At 37.6% G+C, this 12,255-nt stretch overlaps 1 protein-coding gene across 4 annotated transcripts in view; it reads left to right on the top strand.

Moving 5' to 3' along the window:
* Positions 1-12,255, top strand: part of MAP2K5 (mitogen-activated protein kinase kinase 5) — a 268,034-nt gene that overhangs the window by 144,808 nt on the left and 110,971 nt on the right. For all 4 annotated transcript variants that reach the window (XM_032175733.2, XM_058427173.1, XM_058427172.1 and 1 more), the window contains exons 14-15: positions 7,561-7,634; positions 8,596-8,646. In XM_032175733.2, the coding sequence (XP_032031624.1) occupies positions 7,561-7,634; positions 8,596-8,646 (125 nt within the window). The remainder of the gene's footprint in view (positions 1-7,560; positions 7,635-8,595; positions 8,647-12,255) is intronic.

Raw genomic sequence — 12,255 nt, 5'->3', positions numbered from 1 at the left:
CAAAGCACATCAAAATCAAAATTTTGATAACCAGTGAGTAAAAAGAAAATCTTAAAAATATTCACAGAAAACAGAGCACATGAAGTAGAGAAACAAAGATAAGAATGACAGCCGACTTCATGTCGCAAGCTATGCAAGCCAGAAGATAATGGAAAGACATCTTTAAAATTTTGAAAGAAAAAAGTTATTCCAGAATTCCGTGCCCAGCAAATACATTTTCCAAAAATAAACAGCTAAATAAAGACTTTTTCAGATGAATATGAGAGAATTCATTGCCAGTAGACCAGCATTACAAAAAAATGTTAAGTTATGTAGGATGAAGGATACTGATGATGGATGGTTAGATCTACACAAAGGAATAAATAGTTTCACAAATCGTGGATAAATAAAAAGATGTTTTCTCACTTTTAAATGTCTTTAAAATATAATTATTTAAAGGAAAAATAAAGACATATTATGGAGCTTATAGTGTACATAGAGGAAAGATGTATGAAAATGAAAGATGAGAAGAAGAAAATGGAAATATATTATTATAAGGTTTGTACATTATAAATGAAATACCCTAATATTACTTGAAGGTAGACTGTAAGAAATTAAAGCAGCATATTGTAAATTCTAGAACAGCCATAAATAAATAAAGCTTCAAACAGGCTGGCAAAATTCAACCCATGGGCAAAAATTGGGCCTTTGTTTTTACAGACACAGTGGAATTGGAACACAGTCATGGCCATTCATTTACATGTGGCCTATCATTGCATTTGCACTACATCAGCAGAATTTGAGTAGTTACAACAAAAAGCTTATAGCTCTCAAAGCCTGAGATATCTACTTAATGACTCTTTACAGGAAAAGTTTGCCAACCTCTGGCTTAGAAGCAAATAGTAGAGATTAGTGGAATGCTAAGAACTAGCCCAGCTAACCCAAAAGAAAGCAGGAAAAGAAGAAAAAAAGGAACAAAGGACAGATGGGGCAAATAGATGGTAGAGTTGAACCCAGCCATATCAATAATTACGTTAAGTGTGAATAGTCTAAACAGTCCAATTAAAAGCATAAATGTCAAACTGTATAAAAGAGCAAGACACAACTTTACAGTGTTTGAAGGACACCTATTTCAGTTATAATGACAGATATATCATCCAACAATAATCATCAGATTGTTTAAAGAAAAATAACAACATGGCCAGGCGTGATGGCTCACACCTGTAATCCCAGCACTTTGGGAGGCCAAGGCAAGCAGATCACTTGAGGTCAGGAGTTCGAGACCAGCCTGGCCAACATGGTGAAACCCCTGTCTCACTAAAAATACAAAAACTAGCTGGTGGTGGTGGCAGACGCCTGTAATCCTGGCTACTCAGGAGGCTGAAGAGAATCACTTGAACCCGGGAGGCAGAGGTTGCAGTGAGCCAAGATCACATCACTGCACTCCAGCCTGGGCAACAGAGTGAGACTGTGTCTCAAAAAAAAAAAAAAAAAAAAAAAAAAATAATAATAATAGTAACATGTTGTAGGGTTTATAATTTATGAGAAGAAGCAAAACTAATATGTAATGACAAAACCACTCAGTGATTTACCAAAGGCTGGGGGTCAGGGTGGAATTGACTGTAAAGTTTTTAAACTTTTACAGAGCAAACTTTTTGAGGTGAGTTTAAAAACTTTTTGAAGTGAGCTTAAAAACTCACTTCAAAGTTTTTAAGTTTAAAGGTTTCTAAACCTGGGGGTAGGAGGGAGATGATGAAAACAGAATGAACAAAGGTTTAATGATTTTTTTTGAGACAGTGATTAGAACAGTCCAGTTGGAATGCAAAGATTGGTTTGAGGATGACTGGATGTCTAGTACTTTAAAGTTTTTAAACTTTAAACACAGCAAACTTTTGAGGTGATGGAAATGTTCTATATCTTGATCATGGTGTGGTTGCATGGATGTAGACATTCATCAGATTCATCAAACTACATTCAAAATGGCTGCAGTACAATTGATTTTTTAAATGAGATTTATTTCAAAAAGTAAAATGAAACGAGAAGAAATTTCTCTTCAGATATTCTGAACTTTTTAGAAGTTAAATCAGAGGGAAATGCAGTAAGTTGGTCTTTTCAATGCTGGCCTGAAGACAAGGCTGTATTGGATTGGTTTCTGGTTCAATAAGTCTGGAGTAGAACACAAAAAGCTTTATTTTTTAAATATGCACAGCCAAGCTTAGGAGCTCTTTATTTGCATAACTTTCATTGTCTTTATTAAAAGAAACATCCCTATTGTTCAGAAAGAAAACCCCACTTAGAATATACAAAAACAACATTGTTATCCTAAAATCTCATGAGCAGTATTTTTGTTCAGAGATACCAAACTGCTTCTTGGTCTACATGCTCCTGGAGGCCAGAGACAGGGTCTTACTCATGTTTCTCTCCACAGCACCTAGTACCATATCTGGCACATGGTAAGGTGTCAGTAAATATTTGTGAGTGAGTACTTTTAAATGACTATGGATTCTTCTCAGAATGAAGTGTCATTTTGAAATGTATTCATTCTGAAATGTAGTCCATTAAATGGGCAAAGATGGAGCTCCTTCTCAGGCCAAATTCATGCTTTTCTGGATAAGCATGTTAGTTCACCTGTTTAGTAGAGATATCATTTATTCACCATTTACTCAACAAATATTGTTTCCTGTATGTACCAGACACCATTCTAGATGTGGTAGTGGACAAAACAGACCAAGTATGCATTCATGGAGCTTCCCTTGAAGAGGGGAGTACTGAGAATTAATAGATCAAATAGAGTGTGTTGATGGAGGTAAATGTTAAGAAAAACACTGAAGCAGAAGAAAAGGGAAAGAAAGTATCTGAGCTGGGGGGTATTGCTACTGCATACTAGGTGGTTAGGAAAGGCTTCTCCTAAAAAGGTAAGAATCTAAAGCAAAGGAGAAAAATTCAGGCAAAAATCTAAAGCAAAGGAGCAAGCCAGGGACAATTTGTGGAAGCATAGTATTCCAGGGACACAGAGCCACAGCGCAAGAGCATACCTGGCAGGTAGGCCAGTGAGCTGAAGCAGAGTGGGCATGGAAAAGAGTGGCAAGGTGAGCATATGGGGCAGCTCACAAGGGCCTTGGGGACCTCTGGGAGGACTTTCCGTTTTTGCACTGAGTTGGAAAGGCTTTGGAGGTTTTAGGCAAAGAAGTGACGTGATCTGACTTAGGTTTTAAAGGGATCATTTTAGCTGCTGTGTTGAACACAAACTATAACAGAGCAAGTGTAAAACTAGGGAAACCAGCTCAGTAGCATTGTTGAGGAAAGGGTGCATATAGTCTGGCAAAAATGTTTCCTTATAAACATCACATTGGTTTTACAGTCCGACTTACTGGGCTTTGGAAATTATTTTCTTTGAGCTAGTATTTTACCCAAATACAGCTTAAATTGCCACAGTAGCAATAGAAATTATTTTCTAAATATAATGAAATATACAACTTTTTCTAGCTTGTTTGATTACCAATTGATAATAATAATACACTTATAGAATGTTGGACAGTTTAAAAAGCAATTTTACATTCATTATCTCATCTAATCCTCACAGTTCTCTAATACTGACATGGTAACTCATGTTACTCATGACTTATGTTACTCATGACAAGGCTCATCTCCCTACAGAGTTGGAAACTAAAACATCACATGCCAAGGCCAAAGTCATGTGCCAAATTTGTGACAGGATCAAAAAGACTAAAACCCAGGCCATATGTCTCCTAGCCCAGATTCATTGACTTTGTTAAAGGGGGCTGTTAGGTTCAAATTATGTCTCAAGGTTGCTGGTAAAGGGGACATTTATATTAGCAAATTTAATGTATCATTTAAAAAGCTATCAACCAGTGAGCAAGATACTGTGCTCAGAAGGGATACATTTAAAGATGTATAAAGTATACTCCTACCCTATGAACTTATTTCTTTGGGTGATGATACTGATAACAGCAAATACATTAAGTAACTCTTAGTATAAAATGTTGTTAAAGCCGAGTGCAGTGGCAAACATCTGTAGTCCCATTGACTCGGGAGGCTGAGGCAGAAGGATCACTTGAGCCCAAAAGTTTGAGGTCAGCCTGGGCAATATAGCAAGACCCTGTCTCTGAAATACATACATACATACATAACATACATAAATCATATGCTTTGTCCCAAAGACAGATGCTACAGAAATTCAAAGAAGGTAGTGACTTTGATGGCCTGAGATGAAGGATGGGCAGGATTCAGATAGTTGGAAAATATGGAGGAAAGGTTTCTAAACGTGGGGGTGGAAAGGAGATGATGAAAACAGAATGAACAAAGCCTTAATGATGGGTTTTTTTTTTCTTTTGAGACAGTGATTAAAACAGTCTCATTGGAATGCAAAGATTGATTTGAGGATGACTGGATGTCTACTACTTTCACACATAAATTACTTCTGAAAACCAGGTTGAGGGGAGAATATGGAAAAGTCATACTGTAGGTTTACATATATGTTCAAAAGATGTTGGAAAGCTGGAAAAATGCAGTCAGGTTCTTATTTACACCTTGTCTTTTGGAATATAGTTTAGCAGTTTTGTTGTTTTATTGTTTTGTCTTTCCATTGATCCACTTAAGTCAGATGTATCTGATTGAAACTAAAGATTTGCTGCTTTTAGCCTACCTCTTAATTTCCAGGCAGCACCTTCTTCCAGGAGTTCAAAATATTTGTTCATTAACTGTCTCCATCTGATGTGGTGGCTTAAGAATGGTTTAGGGCAAACTTGTCCAACCCATGCTCCATGGGCCACATGAGCCACAGGACGGCTTTGAATAGTGCAGCCCAGCTCAAATTTGTAAACTTTGTTAAAACATTATGGGATTTGTGTGTGTGTGCCATTTTTTTTTAAATCTCATCAGCTATCGTTAGTGTATTTTATATGTGGTCCAAGACAGTTCCTCTTCCAATGTGGCCCAGGGAAGCCAAAGATTGTACACTCCTAGTTTAGGACATCAATATATAAAAGAACAAATTGTCCAAAAGAAAAATATTTAAAACTGAGGGCCCATGATAAGAACTAGATTTGAAAAATAAGACCAAACTATGTAGAATCTAACATTTGTTTCAGTTCAGCAAACATTTAAGTGTCTACTGTGGCTATGATGTGTTGTGCTAACTACTGGGGCACACTTGAAAGCACAACCCTATTCTTAAGGAATTCATGTTCTGGTTGGTGGGGGGCATGTCAGAGAATACTTAACCTCCTCCTTAAGGAGACTTGTGATGTAGTGAAAGTGGTATATTTAAGGTTTAATATGATGGTGGTATAAGAATTATGTTGAAAAATTAGAGAAAATTAGACGCCAAGAGACCAGGGACTTGCTGGTAAAGGGGACATTTGTCTTAGCAATTTTTTTTTTTTGAGACAAAACTCACTCTGATACCCAGGCTACAGTGCAGTGGCACCATCTCAGCTCACTGCAACCTCCGTTTCCCAGGTTGAAGCAATTCTCCTCCCTCAGCCTCCCGAGTAGCTGAGATTACAGGTGCCCACCACCACGCCTGGCTAATTTTTGTATTTTTAGTAGAGATGATGTTTCGCCATGTTGGCCAGGCTGGTCTTGAACTCCTGACCCCCAGTGATCTGCCTGCCTCAGCCCCCCAAAGTGTTGGGATTACATGCATGAGCCACTACTCCTGGCCATGTATTAGTAAATTTAATGTATCATATAAAAAGCCATCAATCAGTGAGCAAGATACTGTGCTTGGAAGGGATACATTTAAAGATGTTTAAAGTATACTCCTAACCTGTGAACTTATTTATTTCTTGGGGCGATGATACCGATAAAAAGAGCTTACACCTGCCTGTGCATACCAACTTGAATTCATAGAGCCTCCCAATAGAGGTTATAGTGTGTGGTGTCTGAAGGGCTTGCTACAGAGACAGGCTCTACAGTTCACCCCTCATCACTGAAACACAATCGTCAACCACAATATGTACTTGTGGTTTCCATTCTTTATTCACTCATCCATTCAACAAATGTTTATCGAGCACTTGAAATATATCTGGCACTCTTTCAGGGGCTGGGAGTACTGTAGTCAAGAAAAGAGACAAAGTCCCTGCCTTCATGGAATTTACATTCAAATGTTGGTTATCAGGCTAACTGAGGCTGATAACATTTAGCAGGCTAAATGAGCTAATGTATAAGAAAATGCCTAGCACATTGCCTGTCACGTAAGTACGATTCAGTAATAGTTACTGTGTGTGAACTTGAAATTTGAATTAAGTATCTACTCTTGGCAAGATACTTTGTTGTGGTACCCTTTTGCTGGATGGAAGGTCAGGAGAAGATTAACCCATTTACAGTTTTTAAAAAAATGTTACACCAAAAAATTGAGTCTCCTGTTCAGTGTCAGTGTAGTTGAGATTATATGCTGTTTTAAATATAACCAGTTGTCTCTGCTAGACCACTTTTGCCATAAAAGATGCATTGAAGCAGATGCTGCTCTATACCATCAAAAGTGGTATGCTCTTGTCCTCCTTGGATGGCTTTTTTGGGCTCCTTGAATTCCTGAAAAGGCTCATTGTTGTCACTGATGATGCTTCACAGAAATCCTTTGTGTCATTACTTAGCGACTGACTGCTTTAGTGAAATCTATGTCAATTCTTTTGTTAACTATAACAGCAGCCAAAAATAATGTAAGGGAAGAGAATGATAAATAAAACAAAGACTAATAAGCACATGCATGTACACATATATACACATCTTTTAGATAAATTTCTAAGTATTATCTGAAGTAGCATTTGCCTTGTAAAACATGCGAAATAGCAGTACTACATTCGTTTCCTCATCGGTTTCATTCAGATACGACCTGTTACCCGTAGCATATGAATGATTTTTCCTTGTTGCCTCCCTTTGGCCTTACTATTACTTAGATAGGAGAACTAGCTTGATAATTACACATATAGAGCAAAACTCGTCCTTTTTGTGCAAATTCTTTGCAAGAAGATTACATTTTCTTAATTACCTACTTTTCCTGAAAAACTAGGGATAGGATGATGGGTGTATTTATTGTTGTTGTAAGCCGAGGTTAGATTTCACTTTCACTTGAAATAAACTCTTTATTCTGTGGAAACCGGAAATTGTTGAACGTGGAGGAGTTAAGACCTTACATTTTACCTTCAGTTAAAAAAAAAAAATGCTAGGCCGGGCGCGGTGGCTCACGCTTGTAATCCTAGCACTTTGGGAGGCCGAGGCGGGTGGATCACGAGGTCAGGAGATCGAGACCACGGTGAAACCCCGTCTCTACTAAAAATACAAAAAATTAGCCGGGCGTGGTGGCGGGCGCCTGTAGTCCCAGCTACTCGGAGAGGCTGAGGCAGGAGAATGGCGTGAACCCGGGAGGCGGAGCTTGCAGTGAGCCGAGATTGAAAAAAAAAAAAAAAAAATGCTTTTCGTTAAATTTGTGATTTGATTTTTGGATTGAGCAGATGATGTCATTTCTGCAACTTGGTGTGGTGTGCATGTGTGCTTTTAAAGAACAAACGCTATAGATATATGGAATTAGTTACATGGCCCTTTCTGGTTCCTTTTTAGACGTGAAGCCCTCCAATATGCTAGTAAACACAAGAGGACAGGTTAAGCTGTGTGATTTTGGAGTTAGCACTCAGGTATGTCTCTTTTCCTCCCAGTGTACTCTTTTCTCTGCAACAACCCCTTTATATTTTCATTCTGTTATCTGGATTGAAAAATTACCTAGCTGCCAGATAAACAGAAACTCTGCATCTTTTCCTCGTCTGGGAGTGTGTTATTCATTTTTAATCTCTGAGCGAGTTTCCTTCATCAGAATATGATTGTTCATTGTTTAATGATGGTAAAAACTGCTGACTTTGTAATTACTACTTACGAATAGCAAACTTCATTGATATGCAGCTTTGATATGAAAGCGTTTTGGCCAGACAAAAGGGAGGGCAGAGTGGGAGCTGTGCCTGGGGAACCCAACTGGCCCACAATAAAAATTAATATTGGGAGCAACAATGGTGGAGGGCCATTACAATGTGCAGCACAAATTTTAATTAATTTCCATTTTGGGCCTCCCCTGAGAAACCCAGTGATAGTGACCCATGAGCGTGCTGTGATGTTGATTTGAATTGCGGCCACCTTTACTCCCAGCCAAACATGAAGACCAAAGCGAAGGTCATCGTTGTATTATGAGTTGTCAAAGTCTGTTATCCCTCCAGCGTATTTAGTGTTCATTTCATTCTAGTAATGCATGGGGCTTCATTCACATCTTGAGCCATCTGACTAAAAATTGAGTGTGTTCAAATTCTGCTTTAAATTGACTTTTTATATCAGGCGGGTTTGGGGTACTAAAGCGATAAGCATCCTGCTTAAGTGAATTGTTTAAGGTTATCTGCTATAAACTGTAATGCTGTGCTTGTTTAAATTGGAAATCACATTCAAAAGAAAAGATTTAATCATTTTTAATGCCTTTGTAGATAAATTTGTTCCCTTTTACATAATTTTTAGTTGATTTATACGAATGATGATTGTAGGTTAAATGAGGAATAATTGCCCATTTTATTTCCACATTATCTTTATATTGTTCTAACAGACTGTTTTGTCTCATAGCTGGTGAATTCTATAGCCAAGACGTATGTTGGAACAAATGCTTATATGGCGGTAAGTAAACTTATGCAAAAATAACGTTTAAAACCAACATCTTTATCTTTATGTACTTGTTAATGTATAATTCTTGAATTAATTCCACAGCTTTAGCCTAGCAGATCATAAATTGCAAAGTCAATCTAGTCATGATCTGATTTTTAAATCTTTCTAAAAGACATTAGGGTTTTTACAGGAGCTATCAACTTATCTGACTTTGTTGACTTAACTGGTTGGTTCAAGTGTGAAATCGCTGAGTTTCGAAGTTTAATCCTACAGAAAAATTTCACCTTATAGCATACTGGCCACTTTTCCACATTTCTTGTTTAATTAACCCTCAAGTATCCCCAAATGTCAGTCAATAAAATTGGTTGTTTTTTTCTTGGAATATGAACATGCTTTGTCACCAGATCAAAATTAAATTACTGATGTAGCCAAATTTTATTTATGGATCTCTGAATGTAAGGGTTTAGGGGGCAGTTCTCTATAGAACTTGTACCTCTATATTTTGTTTAGTTGTTATTCATGCCTATTGTAAGATTATTTAGTTGCACTGAAATAAACTTACCAACAATAACAAGTAGAAGCATAAGGCTGTTTCAAAGACCAGTGTAGACTTGGCTTTTGAGTAAGGGAAGTTATTTGTTTTCATAAAAATACTTTAGTTTATGGGTTTTCATAATCATCTTGAGAGTCGGAGGGAAAAAAAATAAACAGGAAACTTATCTAGTATTAATTTTGGAGTAAAGTTTTGTCTTCCTGTAACAAAGATAATTTTTTATAATGAAAGCTCTAAATTTATTTAGGTAGTCCCTTTCATCTCTAATAGCCTTTGTTAATATGTCATGAAATTAAATGTTGTTAGTATGGATAAAACCGTGGGTCTTATTCTTGGTATTCTTTCTGTATATATTATCTCGATTAAAGATTTAGGGATGGAACCTTATTCTAAACCTAATTCTAAACCTAAACCTTATTCTCAGAACAATACAAAACATTTTGTTTTCATTCGGATACCAGAATAGCTCATTTTTGTCTTGGATGGTTTTTAAAGAAAGTTTATACTTTCTTGTATAATAATAGGAAAAATAATAAATTAACCTCTGAAGTCATCATATCTGTTTTTATAAAATGTTATCACCTTCCTTCCTCTACCAAGTTAGGTGAGATTGGTGAGCCACCTTTATAGCCTTGCTGAATGCAAAGGTTTAAGTCTTTGAAAGAATATGAAACACTGTAATTTTTTAAAAGTTGGGGGGACATGACTATAAATGAAACAATTGCTCAACTACCCAGCATGTTCTTAGTAGCTTTAAATTCCTCCGATAATTAAATTGCATTATATTTGAATGTACAAATCCAGATTACAGTTGTCCTTCTCAGGTGTACATTAAAGAAATTAGTTTTTTATTTTTGTTTATGGATGAATGTGATGCGTCCATCTGTTAATTGAAAATGTGAGGATTAGCCGGGCGTGGTGGCTCACACTTGTAATCCCAGCACTTTGGGAGGCCAAGGCGGGTGGATCACGAGGTCGGGAGATGGAGACCACGGTGAAACCCCGTCTCTACTAAAAAATACAAAAAATTAGCCGGGCGTGGTGGCGGGCGCCTGTAGTCCCAGCTACTCGGAGAGGCTGAGGCAGGAGAATGGCGTGAACCCGGGAGGCGGAGCTTGCAGTGAGCCAAGATTGTGCCACTGCACTCCAGCCTGGGCGACAGAGCGAGACTCCATCTCAAAAAAAAAAAAAAGAAAATGTGAGGATTAAAATTATGAAACGTTAGCTCAGATTGACAAAACTAAAATTGCTTTGCTTCTTAGGTGAGTGAATTCTAGTCATCAGCTTTGTAGTTCAAGCTATAAAAAGCATAAGATACCTAGAAAAGGAGCAATGGTAGCTTGAGAGTGAGCACTTTGCTCAGTTCAGTATGAGGCTCTTATTGGCCAAGTGCTTACCTACATGGTGTGAGGGTGGGGATGGGGGGAGGTGGAAATAACCTATATTATTATAGAACAGGTATGAATCCCTGACTTTTATCTGCTGACGGCCTCTTGAGAGAAAAGAGCTGAGCTTTTTTTTTTTTTTTTAACCACAACTGGTTCTCATTTTAGCTGGTATATTTTATAATTTTGAGTTCTACATGAGCCCTATGCCAAATATCCATGAACTACAGTTCTCAGACCAAATTCAACTTACTGGAACAATGTACTGATCGCTCTTCTAAGCTCTTACTGCCTATTTTTGTAAACAAAGTTTTATTGGAACATGTCCACACCCATTTGCTTATATATTATGCATGTCCCCTTTAGCACTACAGTGGCAGAGTTGAGTAGTTGTGACAGTTGCAGCAGAAAGTATATGGCTCATAGTATGAAAAATATTTACTAGCTGACCCTTTACCGAAAAAGTTTGCCAGCCCCTGATCTATGCCAGTGAAAGTTGTATCTGAAACTGAGCACCTTCAATAATCAACCAGCATTTACTGAGCATCTTCTATGCTGTTAGTCAGGTACAGTGGAACCACTCTATAATCTAGATAAGACTTGGGTGAAACAGGGAACACGACATTATATGTAGCAGCATTATGTGTGACATAATAAAGACTTAAGTTGTACCAAACATACAGTTAGAAAATAAGACAGGACGGGCACAGTGGCTCATGCCTGTAATCCCAGCGCTTTGGGAGGCCAAGGCAGGCAGATCACCTGAGGTCAGGAGTTTGAGACCAGGCTGACCAACATGGAGAAACGCCGTCTCTACTAAAAATACAAAAAATTAGCCAGGCGTGGTGGTGCATGCCTGTAATCCCAGCTACTCAGGAGGCTGAGGCAGGAGAATCGCTTGAACCTGGGAGGCGGAGGTTGCCGTGAGCTGAGATCACGCCATTGCATTCCAGCCTGGGCAACAAGAGTGAAACTCTGTCTCAAAAATAAAAAAGAAAAGAAAATGAGACTTACAGTGTACAAATTTGATGATTCAAACAGTATGTGAAAAGGGTGCTTGCACAAGAGAAAGATCACTGTGAATGGATGAGCAAAGACTCAGAAATAGAAGGCATGGGTGAGGATGAAGTAGTGGGGAAGAGAACAAATAAAAAATTGCAGGAATACATAATTAGAAGTCATTTGATATCCTCATTTTATGTATTTCCCTCACTTTATATTCATGCATACTTCTGTACAGTGATAATAGTAACATCACTAATAATAATAGCTTACGCTTAAGTAGCTTTATGTGCCAATCACTCTTCTTACATATATTAACTTTTACATCCTCACAACACTATGACATAGGTAATATTATTATTCTCATTTTAGAGATAAAGAAACTGAAGCAAGAGAAGTTAAGTAACTTACCCAAGTTCACAAAGCTCATAAGTGTCAATCAGAACTCAAAATTAAGTGATCTGCCTTCAGAGACTAAATTCTTAATTGCTGTGCCTCTCATTATACCCATATTATTTATGCATCTCTCCCAATCTAGATTATGACTTTCACAGTGGCAAGATGTATTCTGCTCACTCTATATATCCAGTACCTCACATAGTGCCAGACGAATGAATTAGTTCATGAAAGCTGCATTCCAAAAGTGTCTTGTTCACTAATTATAAGCACAGCATTTAACTT

The sequence above is a fragment of the Hylobates moloch genome, unplaced genomic scaffold (genome assembly GCF_009828535.3).
Source record: "Hylobates moloch isolate HMO894 unplaced genomic scaffold, HMol_V3 SCAFFOLD_14, whole genome shotgun sequence".
In the NCBI taxonomy this organism is placed as follows: domain Eukaryota; kingdom Metazoa; phylum Chordata; class Mammalia; order Primates; family Hylobatidae; genus Hylobates; species Hylobates moloch.
The sequence above is the reverse complement of the archived record's forward strand: the minus strand, read 5'-3'. Positions and strand labels throughout refer to the sequence as shown.